The 22,369-nt window shown below is 44.1% G+C and overlaps 1 protein-coding gene across 1 annotated transcript; it reads left to right on the plus strand.

Annotated features, from left to right (window-relative positions):
• The first annotated feature begins 1,937 nt into the window (after positions 1–1,937).
• On the plus strand, positions 1,938–21,878 carry LOC139371093 (phosphofructokinase, muscle b). The gene is made up of 22 exons (XM_071111161.1): positions 1,938–2,285; positions 8,858–8,931; positions 10,289–10,366; positions 10,827–11,016; positions 11,495–11,660; positions 11,790–11,834; positions 11,949–12,057; positions 12,217–12,312; positions 12,532–12,624; positions 12,808–12,933; positions 13,067–13,131; positions 13,231–13,294; positions 13,436–13,582; positions 13,775–13,845; positions 13,996–14,083; positions 14,462–14,614; positions 15,370–15,534; positions 15,650–15,711; positions 15,812–15,923; positions 16,060–16,159; positions 20,657–20,762; positions 21,093–21,878. The coding sequence occupies exons 1-22, from the start codon at positions 2,207–2,209 to the stop codon at positions 21,244–21,246; spliced, it is 2,343 nt and encodes a 780-aa protein (XP_070967262.1). The 5' UTR covers positions 1,938–2,206; the 3' UTR covers positions 21,247–21,878.
• The last annotated feature ends 491 nt before the right edge of the window (positions 21,879–22,369 follow it).

The raw sequence follows: 22,369 nt of genomic DNA on the forward strand, positions 1-22,369 counted from the left end.
AATAATGGCTGGAATGGCTCAAACTGAATGGCATGTATTTGATATCGTTCCACCCATCCACTCCAGCCATTACCACAAGCTCGTTCTCCCCAATTAAGGTGCCACCAACCTCCTGTGGTGTGTACGTGTGGTGCTTGTACAGTATATGTACAGTACGTATCTCTGTACTATACCATTTGTGTTGGGTGTCTGTGTTCTCCTGTTGGCAGGCCTTGGGATGACTAGGCAGTTTTAGAGTAATGACAGCAAGTGGTGAGGGGGTAAGGGTAGGGGAACTGCACTTCATAGATAGCAGGCTTGTATCCCAGTCAAGCTCAGACATCCTGTGTCTATTTAAAGATGACTATTAAATAGTCTAGGACAGATTTGTGATATGGACATTCGGATTGTACATTCAAGTATATTATACAATATGTTTGTATCAGCATATAAAAATATATTGAAGTAAACAATCTACAAGTACTTGCAATTGTCTCAAATTCGTACCTTTATTTTTTTAGTTGTATTTTTGTTACATGTCTCTATTTGGACTTCTATTGCTATTTAATTCTTAGCTGAAAACAAAGACTGTCTTGTAGTACATGAGTAAGTACAGTTTATGGACTCCTGCACACACTGCAGTCCACAGACAGGGGTGGTCCTCCTGAGTTACTCCTCCCTCATTGCTAGTTAACACAATAGACACACATCTCAGATCAGATCCCACCAACTGACCCACTGAGACCCTAACAGCACATGAATAATCAAACAGTTATGAACCATTCTGGAGCATGCACACAGACTCACAAATACACACACACACACACACAGACACACACACACACACACACACACACACACACACACACACACACACACACACACACACACACACACACACACACACACACACACACAAACACACAAACACACAGTGGGGTAATGTGTCTACTTTCTATGGTAACGAATGAGGTGGAGGGTGTGAACCACTGAGACAGACAGACATGATAATGACTGGCTTGACAGTCACAGATAGGGTGTGACGACATTAAACACATACACCGTCTTCAAAAACAAAGCATGGGTTTTAGAAAACTAGTTTGGAAGTGGGAACAGTCAAAAGAAATGCTAGATAGATTTGTTGGCGGTAGAGAAGGCATATCGGGTGTATCATGACTCAGGAAAAGACCCAGATGCAGACATAGGAGGCAGATAGTTCGAATTGCAGGCAAAAGGCAGGTTGAGGGCAGGCAGAGGTTTGCAACCCAGGAGAGTCAGGCAGGTACTGGACGACAGGCAGGCTCAGAACAGGAAGTTTAAAAACGAAAACTTGAGAAACAGAAAACGCAGGTATAAATACACAGGGAATAATGTGGGAAAATGGGAGACACCTGGTGGGGGGTGAAGACAACCACAAGACAGGTGAGACAGATCAGGGTGTGACAGGGTGAGATACTTAGTTGATTCTTCCAGTACATAGCAACATCTGATGTAATGCATTTGTCATGGCATTAGCTATCTATTTAGTTAGCAATTAGGAAAATTAGAATACTAAATGATGTCTATTGTGGGAGTATTGTATTTATGCATGCATTTCGAATATATGAAAGATTTTTTTCTACCTGCTGTAATGTTTTTACGAAAAGTTATCAAAAGAGAAACAGTACATTTATGCTTCAATTGATAGGAGTTTGATTTGAGGGTACACATGCATTCTCTCATACACTCCCGCACACTCTCATTACAGTAACCTCTCAAGTTAATTCTCAACGAAGATCTCTATTCTAACAAACTCTCATCCATGCTGTGTATTGATAGGCTCGGTGTAGCCTTGGACAGCCTATTCTGTGATTGCTGCCGACCAAGCTTATTTATTTGTATGAAGGCATAGGCTGTGACGGTGGTTAGTTTTATAATTAGTTTAGAGTGAAGAGAGGTGTGTGTGCGCGTTTGCACACAAGTGTATGTGCGAGTGATAGGGTGTGTGTGTGTTCTCATCACGCGCATGCATCAGATTCCTGCCAAGCAGGGTGGTGGATAAACTGTGTCCCACTGTCCCATCCAGTCACTTTCCCAGTCAGCCAAGCAGGGAGAGTGAGGGGAGAGGAGAGAGAGAGACATTCTACTGCACTATACCATACACAGCAGGGCTACCAGGATCAAGGCTAATTCTTATCTGCTGTCTTTTCCTTCCTTCCCTTTTCTGGTCACAGGCAGTTCCAGGACCATGGCGCACCCTAAAGACCACAGCAAGATGGGCATCGGCCGCTCCATCGCCGTGCTGACCTCTGGAGGCGATGCCCAGGGTGAGTGGGGCTGGGCGGACCAGGGCAGGTGGGTGCCAAGGGACTGTTCGGGGGAAGTACCAGTTACAGGGGCAGACAGTCCAAGGGAGGGCAGACAGTCCAAGGGAGGGCAGACAGCCCAGAGGCTTGTTGGTAAGCAGCAGGTGGCTGAGCCGGGCCAGAGTTATATAGGTCTGTGGGAACAGTTCCCATGTGGGGGCAGCAAACAATGAGATATTACTTTATGTCAACAATTCCCATAATTCCCATTCATGCTCAGAGCTTGTCAGTGAATTTGGACTAGGGAAACAGTGGAGTGTAGTGAGGTAAAGTAAGAAGTGATTTATAAACATAATTTGTGTTGTCTGAAGTTATGGCTGGACTTTAAGGGTGTTGCATAGACTGACTGGACTACAGAAATGCACACATTTTGGTTGAAAGTCAGATGAGTCACAGCACATATAACTAATAGAAAACATGCCTCTTATTTGGTTTGAAATTCAACTGTGTTGACGTTTTGTTTTCAGTCACAGTTCCAGTCACACAGTTTGCCACAGCCACCACTACGGCCAAATAAACTGTAATGATTGTGGAGTTCTGACATTGAAAGTTCATATCGTGTTGGTGGCTGTGATATCACATTATTGAACATACGTTAGCTTCACATAGAGACCCCTTCTCTCAGTTGTCACTGAGATATCTTATCAAGCTCAAAAAGGGCAACGTGAAGTCTTCCATCCGAGGAGGTTGCCAGGGTCACCAGAGTATTTGCAGTGGGTGCGTCCCAATAATCTCTCCTTCCTTTTAAAGTGTGCACTCTTTCACTACTCCCCCAAAATGTGAAATTATTGGATTGGTGTAGGCATGGGTAGAGGGAGTTTCCGTATACCAATCATTTCGATTGAAATCGAGGAAGGAAAGTGAACATGCACACACTTTTGGAGAAAGGAAAGATTATTGGGATGCACCCAACAGTCTTCCCTCTGACCTTTAACTGTATGATGAATACCTCCCCTTTGACCTTTTGGGATGTCTGCCACTGACCCCACATGACCTTCTGATTGGAGCCTGTGTCAGGGAGCTGTCTGCCTGTCTGAACTTTACATCATTATGGAGCTGTCTGCCAACAACTAAGTAGCTCTAGTTGGCTAGCTGCTTTTCAGGGTTCTCTGTCTGTTCTCTCTTTTATTTCATGTTTTTTTCTTTCTTGTCTTCTTCCCATATTCTGTACATACACCCTGGCTACTCTGTCCTTTAAATATTCGCCCATATCTTTATGTTTCCCTCTATTTACCTCTCTTTCCCTCCCGCTGTCTCTCTTTCCCCCTCGTTCCTTCTCGTCTCTCTGTATTTTTTGAAGTGGTGCTAATTTTAGAGGCGTGACCTTTGTCATATGACATGGAGAGGAGGAGGAGGAGGAGATAAGTGGGCCGAACTATCCCTCCCTCATATTCCTCCTCTTCCACCTAAACCTTTTTCTCCCTCCATCATGTTGAAAGGGGAGACACTCTTGGCACGTCAATACTATCCACATGTGTTGCCCTTTAGAGTGGAGCTGGTGTGTTGAGACAGTGAGCTAGTTACATTTCCTGTCTTCCCTGTCTTCCCTACCCACCTGGTCTGCCCTACCCACCCACCCTGTCTGCCCTACCATACCTGTCGTCTCTGTCTGCCCTACCCACCCACCCTGTCTGCCCTACCCACCCACCCTGTCTGCCCTACCCACCTGGTCTGCCCTACCCACCCACCCTGTCTTCCCTACCATACCTGTCGTCTCTGTCTGCCCTACCCACCCACACTGTCTGCCCTACCCACCCGGTCTGCCCTACCCACCCACCCTGTCTGCCCTTTCAGATCCCTGCTAGTTCACTGAAACAGGAGTGCTCTTCATTATTCCGCTATGCTATGCTATGTTTCCCCATCAGCCATACATCCTGACCATGTGAACTCACAAGAAAAAACTCTGGACCCTATTACATAATGATTATGATGAACTGGTATATGTACACATTACAATTTTTTTGTTCTGCAAAATCACTATGAGACAATGAATCTGTTAAATGTCCAATGCAGCTGTTTTTATCTCAATATCAAATCATTTCTGGGTAACAATTAAGTACCTTACTGTGAAAACAGACATTTCCCCAGCAAGAATTTTGCTAGTACTGTCTGGAAGTGGTCTGAGTGGGGAGAGGAAAACAGAAAATGAACTGTTATTGGGTGCGTTCATAAATCCACTCTGGCTATCTACTCCGATTTCCGAGCACACTTGTCTGAGTGTGTCACGTTCTGACCTCTATTTCCTTTGTTTTGCATTTATTTAGTATGGTCAGGGCGTGAGTTGGGTGGGCAGTCTATGTTTGTTTTTCTATGTTTTGGGGCAGTTCTATGTTTTCGGCCTAGTATGGTTCTCAATCAGAGGCAGGTGTCATCAGTTGTCTCTGATTGAGAATCATACTTAGGTAGCCTGGGTTTCACTGTGTGTTGGTGGGTGATTGTTCCTGTCTTTGTGTAGTGTTCACCAGATAGGCTGTATTAGGTTTCACGTTCCGTTTGTTGTTTTCGTATTCATTTAGTTATTTCATGTATCGTCATTTATTTCATTAAAATACAATGAACAACCACCACGCTGCGCTTTGGTCCGCCTCTACTTCACAAGAAGAGAATCGTTACAGAGTGTGCCAGAACGCAGAATAATAGATGAATTTACGAACGCGCAACACCCGTTGAATATGACTTGTGTCAGTAAACGTCGGCATAAAAAATAATTACATTGTTGCCAGCTGCACAGTTACAGTCACTAACACTCTAGATAAAATTAAAACCGCCTAACCAGCTCTTCTAGGGTGATTTAAAATAGTCAGAGTGAGTTCTCTCATTTGTATCTGGAAGTAGCTAGCAAGCTAACCAACTTTAGCCAGTTAGCTTGGGTGCTTGACTGCCGCTGTGAGGTCAGAACATTTGGATCAACCCAACTCCTCCGGCCAGAGCGTCCAGTGTGCGCTCTGAACGAGCCGAGAGCGAAATGCTCAGAATTTATGAACAGGCAATCTGACAATGCTCTGAATTTCTGAACGACCCAAAGCACACTCTGACACACTGGAGGCAATTTACAAACGCACCCATTGGCTGAGATGTTTGGAATTCTCTTTCATATTGGTATATTAACTAATTCACTGCATGGTGATGTCACCATAGAAGGCCAAACTACATCCCACCAAATCATGCTGAAATTTCAGGTCTATTCAAACAGCTCTTACACTAAAAGGGCATTATCTTAATTTCACAGTATGATTCCAAAATCACAAACATCTATAAAACACATGGAGTTTTGTACTGCACTGGGCCTGTAAGAATGAAGTGATACAGTGGAGAGATATACTATATATACAAAAGTATGTGGACACCCCTTCGAATTAGTGGATTTGGCTATTTCAGCCACACCCGTTGCTGACAGGTGTATAAAATTGAACACACAGCAATGCAATCTCCATATACAAACATTAGCAGTAGAATGGCCTTACTGAAGAGCTCAGTGACTTTCAATGTGGCACCGTCATAGGATGCCATCTTTCAGTTTGTCAAATGTCTGGCCTGCTAGAGCTGCCCCGTATGTGCTGTTATTGTGAAGTGGAAACGCCTAGGAGCAACAACGACTTAGCCGCGAAGTGGTAGGCCACACAAGGTCACCCAGTGGGACCGCCGTGTGCTGAAGAATGTAGCTCGTAACATGTGTCTGTCCTCGGTTGCAACACTCACAACCCAGTTCTGCCTCTGGAGCAATGTCAGCACAAGAACTGTTCGTCGGGAGCTTCATGAAATGGGTTTCCATGGCCGAGCAGCTGCATACAAGCCTAAGATCGCAATGCCAAGTGTCGGCTAGAGTGGTGTAAAGCTCGCTGCCATTGGACTTTGGAGCAGTGGAAACACATTCTCCGGAGTGATGAATCACACTTCACCCTCTGGCAGTCCAACGGACTAATCTGGGCTTGGCAGGTGCCAGGAGAATGCTACTTTCCAACTGTAAAGTTTGTTGGAGAAGGATTAATTAGCTGGTGCTGTTTTTCATTGTTCAGGCTAGGTCCCTTAGTTCCAGTGAAAGGACATCTTAATGCTACAGCATACAATGACATTCTAGATGATTATGTGCTTCCAACTTTGTGTCAACAGTTTGGGGAAGGCACTTTCCTGTTTCAGCATGACACTTCCCCTGTGCATAAAACGAGTTCAATACAGAAATGGTTTGTCAAGATCAGTGTGGAAGAACTTGATTGGCCTGCACAAAGCCCTGACCTCAACCCCATTGAACACCTTTGGGATGAATTGGAACACCGACTGCGAGCCAGGCCTAATCGCCCAACATCAGTGTCCTGCCTCACTAATGCTCTTGTGGCTGAATGGAAGCAAGTCCCTGCAGCAATGTTCCAACATCTAGTGGAAAGCCTTCCCAGAAGAGTGGAGGCTGTTATAGCAGCAAAGGGGAACCAACTTCATTATAATGCCCATGATTTTGGAATGAGATGTTTGCTGAGCACTTGTCCACATACTTTTGGTCATATATTGTAGTTTCTAACGGGCATACAAGCCATTGTGATGGTTTACCTTAACCTTCGTCTGGGGTTCTGACCTGTTATGATGAAGTGTAAGTACACTGAACAAATGTCTCTCAAATGTTGTGCACAAATGTGTTTACATCCCTGATAGGGAGCATTTCTCCTTTGCCAGATAATCCATCCACCTGACAGGTGTGGCACATCAAGAAGCTGATTAAACAGTATAATCATTACACTTATGAACCTTGTGCTTGGGGCCATAAAAAAGCCACTTTAGAATGTGCAGTTGTGTCACACAACAATGCCACAGATTCCTCAAGTTGAGGGAGCGTGCAATTGGCATGCTGACTACACGAATGTCCACTACCATAAGCCACCTCCAATGTCATTTTAGAGAATTTGGCAGTACGTCCAACCAGCCTCACAACAGCAGACCACATGTAACCATGCCAGCCCAGGACCTGCACATCCGGCTTCTTCACCAGCGAGATCGTCTGAGATCAGCCACCGAACACCTGGTGAAACTGTGGGTTTACACAATCGAAGAATTTCTGCACAAACTGTCAGAAACAGTCAAAGGGAAGCTTATCTGCGTGCTCGTCGTCCGAACCAGGGTCTTGACCTGAGGGTGAGCGGTTTGCTGATGTCAACATTGTGAACAGAGTGCCCCATGGTGGCGATGGGGTTATGATATGGGCAGGCATAAGCTACGGACAATGAACACAATTGCAATTGCACAAATGAAGGCAATTTGAATGCAGAGAGATAACGTGAGGAGATCCTGAGGCCCATTATCATGCTATTAAGCTGCTGCTATCACCTCATGTTTCAGCATAATAATGCTCGCAAGGATCTGTACACAATTATTTTGAGCTGAAAATGTCCCAGTTCTTCCATGGCCTGCATACTCACCAGACATGTCACCCATTGAGCACGTGTGTGATGCTCTGGATCGATGTGTACGACAGCGTGTTCCAGTTCCCGCCAATATCCAGCAACTTCACACAGCCATTGAAGAGGAGTGTGACAACATTCCACAGGTCACAATCAACAGCCTGATCAACGCCATGCGAAGGAGATGTTTCACACTGCAGGAGGCAAATTGTGGTCACAAGAGATACTGACTGGTTTTCTGAGCCACACCCCTACCTTTTTTAAGGTATCTGTGACCAACAGATGCATATCTGTATTCCCAGTCATGTGAAATAAATCTTGAAATTGTTGTATGTAGCCCGTTTAGCTTCCATCTAAACCAGTCACTCAGGGAGGGACTAATGTGGAGTTAAAGATAAAGATTCAAATATAAATAGTGACACAATAAATAAATACACAGTGAATAACAATAACAAGTCAAAAATAAAATGGCTATATACAGGGAGTACCAGTACAGAGTCGATGTGCAGGGGTACGAGGTAACTGAGCTGTTGCAGCAGCGTGTGTGAAAGTGTGTGTGAGTGTGTGGCGTCTCTATGCATGTGTGTGCATGTTATTAGTGTGTGTGTGTCTGTTGGGCAGTCTGTTTGTAAGTATGTGTGAGTGTGTGGTTAGAGTCCAGTATGTATGCATAGAGTCAGTGCAAGACAGTTACTTAATACAAAAAGGGTCAATGCAGGTAGTCTAGGTAGCCATTTGATTAATTATTTAGCAGTCTTGTTCAGCAGTCTTCTAGCTTGCGGGAAGAAGCTGTTCAGAGTCCTGTTAGTTCCAGACTTGGGACACTGGTACCACTTGTCATGCAGTAGCAGAAAGAGTCTAGGGTCTTCCTCTGACACCGCTTGGTATAGAGGTCCTGGATGGCAGGGAGCTCAGCCCCACCCTCTGTAGCGGCTTGGTCGAGTGCCCTGCAGTTGTGGAACCAAGCGGTGATTCAGCCAGTCAAGTTGTCTGCATCCCCTATAAAATCATTCATATGTCAAGTTTGTAGCACACAGCATGCCAACTTAATCATAGCAGCTACACTGTGTTGTGTGTCATAGTTCAAAACCACCTGTGCAGGTGGGACTGTGTCAGTGATGTTCTAACAGCCACTCTGTGCTGCAGGTATGAATGCTGCTGTGAGGGCCACAGTCAGAGTGGGCATCTACACTGGGGCCAAAGTCTACTTCGTTCATGAGGTTAGTACCTGACTTGTATCCTCCCCATCTCATCAACCATTTTATGTTTCCCATTAGCCCAGAACTGTTACTGTTCCCTTTTTCTGATTATTATAGTCTACAGCAATCAAGGCATTCTTAGTCGATCACCAATCATTTCTGTAGAAAAGCCAACAATATAAAGGGATTTTTTTTGTATTTATTTTTTTGAGCTCTTGGCGGTAGGTGCACTTGATTCAGAAGCCCTGCGCACCAGGTATGCAAAGTGTTCCCATTTTGAACCATTTCATTCAAACTCAGCTTACCCGGCAAACAGAGAGATCTGTGGCTTAATCAGTGTGGCTACTGTGCTGGCCAATCTTATAGCTCAAATTACAGTGCCTACAGCTTCCACGACCCAGTCCATCACAAAGTTTGATACTAGCCTACTTGAAATTTTCTTAACTTTTAAAACCATGACCAGAGAGAAACTGTCAAAGACTACAGCAAAGAGCTGCTGTTTTTATGAGTGAATTCATGTCAAAGTTTTTATTCAGCACTGTCACTACTGATTTTATTCAACATTACTACAAAACGTAACATTTGTGGAAAACTGTCTAGACTTCTGGGATACTCAAATCAGCATGATATGTTATGTTTGGTATGGTTACATTAGACAGATGGTTACTCAAGTCAAAAGTCAAAGTAGGGTAGCTGGAAAGGTGTATAATGCGAACGTCTAGCAACCCGAAGGTTGTGAGTTTGAATCTCATCACGGTAATTTTAGCATTTTAGCTAATTAGCAACTTTTCAACTACTTACTACTTTTTAGCTACTTTGTAACTACTTAGCTAAGCCTTCCCCTAACCTTAACCCTTTTAGCTAACCCTTCACTTATCCACATCTTTAACCCTTTAAGCTAACTCCTAAACTTAACCCTAACCCTAGCCTAGCTAACATTAGCTAGCTAGCTAACATTAGCCACCTAGCTAGATTTTGTAACATATAGTACGTTTTTCAAATTTGTAACATATTGTATGATGTGTAAATTCGGAATATATGGTATGAATTATAATTCATAACATATCATCCGAAATAGGTGATGGACATCCACAAATGAATACACACCATACGAAATGTAACATATCTTACTAAATGGAGTGTCTTGGATGTACGTATAGAATAATACAAAATCCATGATTAGAGGGGACAGGATGTAAACCAACAGAGCTACGGACAGTCTGGATTTGAGAAAGGTGATCTGGAATGAGCCTCTTACAACCTCATATTCCTTTTTCCTTGCCTGTTACCTTACCGTAAAGGTCTGTCAGCTAAGCCACATCAGTTACCTTGGGTTCTCCCGTAACTGTGAGTGACAGGTTTGTGTGTTCGTCTCCAGGGTTACCAGGGTTTGGTGGATGGAGGTGACAATATCAAACCTGCCACCTGGGAGAGCGTGTCTATGATGCTGCAGCTGGTGAGCACACATACAGTATACACACACGTGTACACAGGCACACACACACACTTTATCCAATTACCTCCCCCCTCACTCTTCTTTAGTTTCTAACCAAATGTAACCTTTCAGTGAAAAGGGTGGGATCCATCCTCTGGAACATGAACTGGTCCTAGATCAGTGACCCTCTAGTCAGTAGGAGCTAGTCAAATGCCAGGGTTCACTGGATTTAATGGGCTTCAGAATGATAGGCTGGGGTTTCACCTCCCTCCTTTCCTCCTCTTCCCTTCCTCCTTCCCTCCCCCTTGGTCTCTCTCCTTCTTGCTCTCTCTCGCTCTCACACACACTATTCCTGAACCACAATCTCTCTCATCCCTCTCTGCCTATAGCCCACAACCTGTCCTTCTCTACTTCCTCCTCCATCTCTCCCTCTTATTTAGCCCATCTGAATGTGTTCTGTTGGCATGTTGTCTCGTCTCAGGGTGGCACTGTGATTGGCAGTGCCCGCTGTATGGACTTCAAAGAGAAGTGGGGGCGTCTGAAGGCCGCTTGCAACTTGGTCAAACTGGGCATCACCAACCTGTGTGTAATCGGTGGTGACGGTAGCTTGACTGGTGCTAACCAGTTCCGTACAGAGTGGAGTGAGCTGCTGGCTGACCTGATCAAACAGGGTGAGATACCTAGGCCACCAACAAGACTACATTACCCAGTACCCTTCACTCCAAAGCAACCAACTACCATAAAACATAATATTGTGTAACCCTCCCAGTCACTTTTTAGATGATCCTAAGTATGGGATTAGGTCATTATTCATTATGAGATTAAAGCCAAAAATGATCCTAGATCAGCACTACTACTCAAAGACAATTTGTGAATACAGGCCCAAGCATCTGTATGGTCTTTGAAATATCTGGCTCCTTACACTGTACATTAATGCCTCCTTGTGGACCCAAGTCATATAAGCAAATTAATTTATCCAAAGCAACTTAGAATAGTGCTTGCATACAATTTGATATGTGTGGCCTCAGTGGGAATTGAACCCACAACCATAGCATTGCAAGGGCCATGCTCTAGCAACTGAGCCACATAGGACTACAAGTAGTGCATTAAATGTGAGAGCTGACTGCTAGTTTGTGTGTCCACCACCAGGTAAGATCACGGCGGAGGAGGCAAAGCGTTCTTCTCACCTCAACATCGTGGGCATGGTGGGCTCTATAGACAACGACTTCTGTGGCACTGACATGACCATTGGCACTGACTCCGCCCTGCACCGCATCATAGAGGTGGTGGACGCCATAACAACTACTGCACAGAGGTACACACACACACACACACACACACACACACACACACACACACACACCAATATTAAGTCATTTGTAAGCATCAGTAAATCATGATTTTTGGGGGGATTCTTGTGTTTTTCACATATTTCTGTTGACAGTCACCAGAGGACCTTTATCCTGGAGGTGATGGGCAGACACTGCGGGTGAGTGCCTGACTGTGTGTGCATGCGTGTGCGTGTGTGTGTGTGCGTGCATCTGTGTGCACATGTGTCTGTGCGTGCTTGTGTATGTATTAACATTGCTGTCTGTCCTCACAGCTACCTGGCCCTGGTGACTGCTCTGGCCTGCGGTGCTGACTGGGTGTTCATCCCAGAGATGCCCCCAGAGGACAACTGGGAGGAGCATCTGTGCAAAAGACTGATTGCGGTACCACACCTCCTCTCCTGCTCCCTCTATCCCCCCATCCTTCTATCCCTTCTCCACCTCTTCTGATTGACCCTCTCTATCTCTTTGTCCCTCTCCCTGGTTTTCTCTCTCTCTTCCTCATATAATAACACACAAAACAACGTTCTCTCTCCGTCTCAGCAAAGGGAGCGTGGTTCTCGTCTGAACGTCATCATCATGGCAGAGGGAGCCCAGGACCGTAAGCAAAAACCCATCACCTGTGACCAAGTCAAAAATGTGAGCGATGGCATTACACAGTCAATAGAATTTGTCCCTAACCACTGAAACAGGCAGTGTCCCAAACGGCACCCTATTCCCCCAACCAGAGTCCGATATGTTTCATCCCCCTAATGGTAAAGGTTATAAGGGGCTAGGGTAATATCACCTTTGATCAATCATCTAGCTCTGATCTGACAGAGGACTGATGCTGTAATCTCTCTGTGTCACTCTGTACAGCTGGTATCCAAGAAACTTGGCTTTGACACCCGTTCTACCATCCTGGGACACGTACAGAGAGGTGGCACCCCCTCTGCTTTCGACAGGATCCTGGTAATCCATCTGTCTGTCACCACTTTGTGTCTGTCGATCCGTCTGTCTGTGCCGGTATTGTTTTTACTCTGTTGTCTACTCTTTCTTGACCTTCAGGGTCATTTACATAGCACCTATAATATAATGCTATGATAATCGATCCTTTGTTCATTCATTCATTCATTCTCTCCCTCCATCCCCCAGGGTAGCAGGATGGGTGTGGAGGCTGTGATGGCTCTGTTGGAGGCCACCCCAGAAACTCCAGCCTGTGTTGTCAGTCTTTCTGGGAACATGGCCATCAGGCTGCCGCTCATGGAGTGTGTCCAAGTTGTGAGCTATATACCTATGCCAAATCAAACTGCATTATTTCCTCTCTTATTGCTGAGAAAGCATATTATTGACATCGTCTTTTAAAATGTCTTCCTCTCTCTATTGTCCCCCCCTCTCTCACTCACTCTCTCAGACTAAAGATGTGACCGTAGCCATGGCTGAGGGGAGATTTGAAGATGCTGTGAATCTCAGGGGAAAGTGAGCCTTTATTTTGCCTATTTTCTTTCCTTCCATGGATATCTTGTCATTTGGACTAAGTACTGAGATGAAAACCATTGGTCATTTTCTTGTTTGTAGGAGCTTTCAGAATAACTGGAACACATACAAAATGCTGGCTCACGTGAACCCCCCAGAAGTGAAGGTGAGTAACTGTATCATTTTCATCAGGTTCTTTTTCTTGCTATCTTGGTCTGATATTTGGGCAACCTGGTTGCACATTTGAAGGCATTATAAGGTTGCACCCAAAATACATCCTCTCTCTGTCTTGTTCTCCCCCTCTCAGAGCAACATCAATATTGCCATTGTAAATGTGGGCGCCCCCTGTGCTGGGATGAATGCAGCAGTGCGTTCAGCTGTCAGGGCTGGTCTCATCCAGGGACACCAGATGCTGGCTATACACGATGGCTTTGATGGCCTGGCTAACGGACAGGTGGGACATTCCACCAGGAAATATGCCCCTGGGGATTTCTTGTAGTGGACAACTTGTATGTTATTTTACATCTGATCAGATGAATGGCACCATCAAGAACATCAGTTCATTGCCAAGTTGAGCTCCACCTGCACAGATCAACACAAATAACACACACACACACCATACTAATCTCTCTTTCCTCTTCCTCAGATTGAGCCTATCACTTGGGCTCAAGTGGGTGGATGGACTGGGAAGGGAGGGTCCAATCTCGGTACCAAGAGGTGAGACATCTCCACAGAGCACACGCACCAATGCTTAGGGCCAGGGAAAGCTCACAGTTGTGTGTTTAGGAGGAACCCAGGGTCCTACGAAGAACAACAGAAACCTCTATTGACAATTAACTTTCAATGTTTCTCATCTCTGTTGTGTAGAAACCTGCCAGGTAAAAACATTGAGCAAATCAGCCTGAACATTGCCAAGTTCAACATCCATTCTCTGATCATCATTGGAGGCTTTGAGGTGAGGATCGAGGGGTTGGATCAGAGAGTATTCGGATGGTTCACTTGTCCACTGTCCAATCATTATTGATTGAACATATTGATTGAACATATTGATTGAACATATTGATTGAACATATTCATTGAACATATTGATTGAACATATTGATTGAACATATTGATTGAACATATTCATTGAACATATTGATTGAACATATTCATTGAACATATTGATTGAACATATTCATTGAACATATTGATTGAACATATTCATTGAACATATTGATTGAACATATTCATTGAACATAAGCACAACAGTTGTAAAACGAGTATCATGAATATTGTCTTGTCTGTTGATGCCTAGTCCAGATATACATGGTATTGTGTGTCTCCTTATCAGGCGTATCTGGGTGGTCTGGAGCTGGTAACAGCCAGGGAGAAGTACGAGGAGCTGTGTATCCCCATGGTGGTCATTCCCGCCACCGTCTCCAACAATGTTCCCGGATCAGACTTCAGCATCGGCGCTGACACCGCCCTCAACACCATCACCACGGTAAAACAAACACACATGCTGTACCCCAGACACACACACACATTTTAAATACTTTATTTGAATCCACAAATTACATTACAGTCGAGAAGGATTCAAACATTTCAAAGGACAAAGATATCTGGATGGATATAAAAAGCACCTTCTCCATACAGCAAGGCTGCCCATGACCGCTGACACAGAGCATTACCTTGTTAGCTACTTTGCCTTTGTCCTATGCAAGCCTGCATTCTGAAGGCCACGTACAGTCAGCCTATGTACATGGGCGAGACTCCCAGATATCAGCACCACAAGTTTGCACTGATAACTAAGGCTGTTCAGGCGTGACACATGGAGATGGTATTTCAGCAACTTAGCAACAAAAGGTCTGCTCCATGTAGGAGTCAAAAGAGCAACCCACATCCAAAATATGCACCTCCCTCCAGCCTTCCCCACAACAACAATATCTGGCATATTTGGGATACAAGAAAACACCTCATTATCAAACTTGCCTCCTCTGACAGGAGAAAGTTTGTGGGACACACACACTTTAGTAATTTAGCTCACACTCTTATCCAGAGCAATTAGGGTTAAGTGCCTTTCTCAAGGACACATCAACAGATATTTTACCAAGTCACTCTGGGATTCAAACCAGTGACCTTTTTGTTACTAGCCCAACACTCTTAACTGCTATGCTAGCTGCTAGGCTACCTGCCTAACATATGACAATACCCAGACACACATCCCTCCTCATACTAGCCTTTCTTTCTTTCTGTCAGACTTGCGACAGGATCAAGCAGTCTGCTGCTGGCACCAAGAGGAGAGTGTTCATCATTGAGACCATGGGGGGATACTGCGGCTACCTGGCAACCATGGCTGGCTTGTCATCTGGGGCTGACGCTGCCTACATTTATGAAGAGCCTTTCCATATCCATGACCTGGAGGTCAGGGGGCACACTGACAGAATAACAAATATGGATGGATTCTGTGTTATATTTCAAGCACAAAAAAATGGGGACATTGGGATGTTGAATCATCTGTTGTATTGTTTTGTTGCAGCTGAACGTGGTGCATCTGATAGAAAAGATGAAGACCTCAGTGAAGAGAGGTCTCATTCTCAGGTAGATGTGCTCTCCTCAAAAACACATCCTGTCTGATATCCCTCAGACATTATCGTTCTCTTGTTTCTCTTGTTACTGTAAATCCTCCTCCTGCCCACAGGAACTCTAATGCCAACGACAACTACACCACACAGTTCCTCTACAACCTGTACTCAGAGGAGGGCAAGGGCACGTTCGACTGCAGGATGAACATCCTGGGACACATGCAACAGGTCTGATGGACACTTCTTCTAACTGTTTAATGGGCTCAACTCTAAACCTGTGGTAATATAAGGAACCAATTCATCTATATATTCATATGGAAATACATCTCTCTAACCATCTCTCTCTCTCTTTGCTCACGACCAGGGTGGAACCCCCAGCCCCTTCGACAGGAATTTTGGCACCAAGATGGGAGCCAAGTCTGTCCTGTGGCTGACTGACAAGCTGAAGGAGTGCTACAGACACGGTGAGGATCATTTGGTATTTTATTAGGATCCCCACTGCAAAAGCAGCAGCTACTCTTCCGTGGGTCCACACAAAACATGAAACATGACATAATACAGAACACTAATAGACAAGAACAGCTCAAGGACAGAACAACATCAATTAAAAAAGAAAGGCCATGTGGCCTACATATCAATACCAAAACATACACAAACTATCTAGGTCAAATAGAGGAGAGGCGTTGTGCCGTGAGGTGTTGCTTTATCTGTTTTTTGAAACCAGGTTTGCTGTTTATTTGAGCAATATGAGATGAAACGGATTTCCATGCAATAATGGCTACATATAATACTGTACGCTTTCTTTCATTTGTTTTGGATTTGGGTGACTGTGAAAAGACCTCTTGTGGCATGTCTGGTGGGGTGAGTGTGTGTGTCAGCTGTGTGTATGCTGACTATGCAAACAATTTGGGATTTTCAACACATTCATGTTTCTTATAAAAAGAAGAAGTGATGCAGTCAGTCTCTCCTCAACTCATAGCCAAGAAAGACTGGCATGCATAGTATTTACAGTGCCTTGCGAAAGTATTCGTCCCCCTTGAACTTTGCGACCTTTTGCCACATTTCAGGCTTCAAACATAAAGATATAAAAACTGTATTTTTTTGTGAGGAATCAACAACAAGTGGGACACAATCACAATCATTTATTGGATATTTCAAACTTTTTTAACAAATCAAAAAACTGAAAAATTGGGCGTGCAAAAGTATTCAGCCCCCTTAAGTGAACGCTTTGTAGCGCCACCTTTTGCTGCGATTACAGCTGTAAGTCGCTTGGGGTATGTCTCTATCAGTTTTGCACATCGAGAGACTGACATTTTTTCCCATTCCTCCTTGCAAAACAGCTCGAGCTCAGTGAGGTTGGATGGAGAGCATTTGTGAACAGCAGTTTTCAGTTCTTTCCACAGATTCTCGATTGGATTCAGGTCTGGACTTTGACTTGGCCATTCTAACACCTGGATATGTTTATTTTTGAACCATTCCATTGTAGATTTTGCTTTATGTTTTGGATCATTGTCTTGTTGGAAGACAAATCTCCGTCCCAGTCTCAGGTCTTTTGCAGACTCCATCAGGTTTTCTTCCAGAATGGTCCTGTATTTGGCTCCATCCATCTTCCCATCAATTTGAACCATCTTCCCTGTCCCTGCTGAAGAAAAGCAGGCCCAAACCATGATGCTGCCACCACCATGTTTGACAGTGGTGATGGTGTGTTCAGGGTGATGAGCTGTGTTGCTTTTACGCCAAACATAACGTTTTGCATTGTTGCCAAAAAGTTCAATTTTGGTTTCATCTGACCAGAGCACCTTCTTCCACATGTTTGGTGTGTCTCCCAGGTGGCTTGTGGCAAACTTTAAACAACACTTTTTATGGATATCTTTAAGAAATGGCTTTCTTCTTGCCACTCTTCCATAAAGGCCAGATTTGTGCAATATACGACTGATTGTTGTCCTATGGACAGAGTCTCCCACCTCAGCTGTAGATCTCTGCAGTTCATCCAGAGTGATCATGGGCCTCTTGGCTGCATCTCTTATCAGTCTTCTCCTTGTATGAGCTAAGTTTAGAGGGACGGCCAGGTCTTGGTAGATTTGCAAAATCAAATCAAATCAAATTTATTTATATAGCCCTTCGTACATCAGCTGATATCTCAAAGTGCTGTACAGAAACCCAGCCTAAAACCCCAAACAGCAAGCAATGCAGGTGTAGAAGCACGGTGGCTAGGAAAAACTCCCTAGAAAGGCCAAAACCTAGGAAGAAACCTAGAGAGGAACCAGGCTATGTGGGGTGGCCAGTCCTCTTCTGGCTGTGCCGGGTGGAGATTATAACAGAACATGGTCAAGATGTTCAAATGTTCATAAATGACCAGCATGGTCGAATAATAATAAGGCAGAACAGTTGAAACTGGAGCAGCAGCACAGTCAGGTGGACTGGGGACAGCAAGGAGTCATCATGTCAGGTATTCCTGGGGCATGGTCCTAGGGCTCAGGTCCTCCGAGAGAGAGAAAGAAAGAGAGAATTAGAGAGAGCATATGTGGGATGGCCAGTCCTCTTCTGGCTGTGCCGGGTGGAGATTATAACAGAACATGGCCAAGATGTTCAAATGTTCATAAATGACCAGCATGGTCGAATAATAATAAGGCAGAACAGTTGAAACTGGAGCAGCAGCACAGCCAGGTGGACTGGGGACAGCAAGGAGTCATCATGTCAGGTAGTCCTGGGGCATGGTCCTAGGGCTCAGGTCCTCCGAGAGAGAGAAAGAGAGAAGGAGAGAATTAGAGAACGCACACTTAGATTCACACAGGACACCGAATAGGACAGGAGAAGTACTCCAGATATAACAAACTGACCCTAGCCCCCCGACACATAAACTACTGCAGCATAAATACTGGAGGCTGAGACAGGAGGGGTCAGGAGACACTGTGGCCCACTCCGAGGACAACCCCGGACAGGGCCAAACAGGAAGGATATAACCCCACCCACTTTGCCAAAGCACAGCCCCCACACCACTACACCATTTGCAGTGGTCTGATACTCCTTCCATTTCAATATTATCGCTTGCACCGTGCTCCTTGGGATGTTTAAAGCTTGGGAAATCTTTTTGTATCCAAATCCGGCTTTAAACTTCTTCACAACAGTATCTCGGACCTGCCTGGTGTGTTCCTTGTTCGTCATGATGCTCTCTGCGCTTTTAACGGACCTCTGAGACTATCACAGTGCAGGTGCATTTATACAGAGACTTGATTACACACAGGTGGATTGTATTTATCATCATTAGTCATTTAGGTCAACATTGGATCATTCAGAGATCCTCACTGAACTTCTGGAGAGAGTTTGCTGCACTGAAAGTAAAGGGGCTGAATAATTTTGCACGCCCAATTTTTCAGTTTTTGATTTGTTAAAAAAGTTTGAAATATCCAATAAATGTTGTTCCACTTCATGATTGTGTCCCACTTGTTGTTGATTCTTCACAAAAAAATACAGTTCTATATCTTTATGTTTGAAGCCTGAAATGTGGCAAAAGGTCGCAAAGTTCAAGGGGGCCGAATACTTTCGCAAGGCACTGTATATCAGCCCTCTGATTACAATGAAGAGCAAGACGTGCCACTCTGTTCTGGGCCAGCTGCAGCTTAACTAGGTCTTTCCTTGCAGCACCCGACCACACGACTGGACAATAATCAATATAAGACAAAACTAGAGCCTGCATCTCCCCATCTTTACAACCATTGAATCTATATGTTTTGACCATGACCATTTACAATCTAAGGTAATGCCAAGTAATTTAGTCTCCTCAACTTGTTCAACAGACACACCATTTGTAACCCAATTCAGCTGAGGTCTAGAATTTAGGGAATGCTTTGTACAAAATACAATGCTCTTAATTTTAGAGATGTTCAGGACCAGTTTATAACTGGCCACCCATTTCAAAACATACTGCAACTCTTTGTTAAGGTTTCAGGGACTTCATTAGCTGTGGTTGCTGATGCGTATATGGTTGAATCAGCATCATACATGGACACACATGCTTTGTTTAATGCCAGTGGTAGGTCATTGGTAAAAAATTGAAAAAGGTAGAGGGCCGAGAGAGCTGCCCTGCAGTACACCACCCTTTACGTGTTTGACATTAGAGAAGCTTCCATTAAAGAAAACCCTTTGAGTTCTATTAGATATATAGCTCTGAATCCACGATAAGGCATAGGTTGAAAAGCCATAACACACACGTTTTTTCAACAACAGGTTATGGTCAATAATATCAAAGGCTCCACTGAAATCTAACAGTTCAGCTCCCACAATCCTCTCATTATCAATTTCTTTCAATCAATCATCAGTCATTTGTGTCAGTGCAGTACTTGTTGAGGGCCTTCTTTATAAGCATGCTGAAAGTCTGTTGGTAATTTGTTTACAGATAGCATTGTATTTGTTCAAACACAATTATTTCCAACAGTTTGCTAAGAGCTGGCAGCAAGCTTATAGGTCTGCTGTTAGAACCAGTAAAGGCCACTTTACCACTCTTGGGTAGAGGAATTAATTTGGAGGACAAATACTTTCCTCTAGGCTCAGATTAAAGATATGACAGATAGGAGTGGCTATAGAGTCAGCTACCATCCTCAGAAGCTATCCATATTTTTTTATTTTTTTTATTTAACTTTTATTTAACCAGGAAGGGCTCATTGAGATTTAAAATATCTTTTTCAAGAGCGTCCTGGCCAAAAAGAGAGACAAAGGGACACAAAGAGGGCAAATCCTCCTCCTGCCCACAGGAACTCTAATGCCAACGACAACTACACCACACAGTTCCTCTACAACCTGTACTACCCTTGGCCTGGTCCTAGATAGGTGTTTTATCCAACTCCTCTGACTATTGTTGTCCTGCTATAAGAGATGAGCTGGATAAAGCCCATACAGACAGGTCTAGGACCAGCCAGGCTACTGCCCTCCTATGTTGATGCTAGCCCTCTTTGTGTCCCCAGGTCGTATCTTTGCTAACACACCAGATTCTGCCTGTGTGCTGGGCATGAAAAGGCGATCCCTGATCTTCCAACCCCTGGCTTCCCTCAAGGAAGACACTGACTTTGAGTAAGTCCTAATCCTCCCTCTGTTTCCACACCTCCTTCTCTTTCTCTCCTCCTTCTCTTTCTCTCCTCCTTCTCTTTCTCTCCTCTCTCTTGTTTGTGACTCTTCATCGTGTGTTCCACATTGAGTTCAGCTGTGTTTTAATGCTGAGCAGTGGTAGGTAAGTGCTGTTTGTAAGTATGTGTCAGTCCAATCAGAACCATTGAACCAGCCCAGCTCTTCCTCTGTTTCCTGTTTTCTTTCTCTGATCCCACTCTTATTCTCCTCCTCCTTCACACTCCCCCCTTCTACCACCCTTTCCCCTCACTCCATCCTTCTCTCCTCCCTCCACAGGCACCGTATCCCAAAGACTGAGTGGTGGCTGAAGCTGAGGCCCATTCTGAAGATCCTGGCCAGGTATGAAGCTGTGGAAATAGACACCTCTGAGGTGGCTGCCATGGAGCACATCATCAAGAAGACAGGAGAAATCAAGGGGGGCAAATTTTAAACAAACCAAATAAACACACACAACCTCACATAAACACATACATACACACCCTTAGTCTTGCACCTAGACCCGCCCGCACCTATGAGAAGAAAGGAACCTGAGGATCTGTCTTTTTCAACCATCTATTTCCTGTGTTTGAGGGGTGCAAAATCCACTTGTCACTTAAATCTGGCTGGATTGATTGCTTTGATTTTAGTCCTGTGACTCTTTCATACTCTTGCTTGTAACGTTACGACCGTGGAAATGTTTGTAATGACCTGTCAAACACATCCCGGTAATGGCTGAAAGGGGCTCAATGGAAAACATTGTATTTCCGTTGTATCTATAAGAACGCTAAACTTTGTCTGAGATTAAACGCATAGTCTCGACACTTGCATCACAAGAAAGAGAAGAAAGATAACGTTATTTGATGGGTGTACATTTTGTGCGGCGCTGATAACAGTTAGAATTGAATGCATTTGAAATGTTTACAAAAGAGATGCTCTAAAATGAAAGCAATTTCCGAAAAGGAACACTCGGATTATAGTAATACTATGTCTGATCTCGCAAACGATGTAAAGTATGTATAGATAGGTGTCATCTATTCTAAGACATATTGAAATTTGACAATAAATGTAATACCTAAATTCCCACCAAAATCCCTGAACTCCATTATTTGTCCTTGCCAGTAAAATGTTTTATGTGCTATAATTCAGTCAATATATAATGGATACATTTTCTTCAAAAAGTTTGGCGTATCTTCATCCATTGTCCAACTGTTGCATTTATTGGAATCATTTTTAAAACCTTTTAACAATTTTGTTAGTAACTAGTAGTTTGTTGCTAGTAACAGTCAACCATTCAGTCAACTGATGGGTGTATCATATCAGTACAGTACTAGTGGTTATGAGGAAAAGACTGTACATACAGTTTGTTGTGTGGAGCTTCGAACTATTCTACATCACAGAAGTCATTCTACATCATTCTGCAGCTGGCAACCCTTCAACAATACTGTGCAGATCTCTCTGCAAAGTCAGAGTCTAACACTTATCTGAAAACCACAGACACCCACAGTGTTCTGTTTCCTGTGTCTGGTGTAATGCCTTCTCCCCTGTTTGTATGGCAGAACAGTTTAGAACTGAAT

The sequence above is a fragment of the Oncorhynchus clarkii genome, chromosome 17, assembly GCF_045791955.1.
Source record: "Oncorhynchus clarkii lewisi isolate Uvic-CL-2024 chromosome 17, UVic_Ocla_1.0, whole genome shotgun sequence".
Classification (NCBI taxonomy): Eukaryota; Metazoa; Chordata; class Actinopteri; order Salmoniformes; family Salmonidae; genus Oncorhynchus; species Oncorhynchus clarkii.

Coding starts and splice junctions, on each gene's coding strand:
- LOC139371093 (XM_071111161.1), top strand. CDS start 2,207: ATGGCGCACCCTAAAGACCACAGCAAGATGGGCATCGGCCGCTCCATC. Junction 10,367..10,826: donor TGTCTATGATGCTGCAGCTG/GTGAGCACACAT, acceptor GTCTCGTCTCAG/GGTGGCACTGTGATTGGCAG. Junction 15,712..15,811: donor AAGAGAGGTCTCATTCTCAG/GTAGATGTGCTC, acceptor TCCTGCCCACAG/GAACTCTAATGCCAACGACA.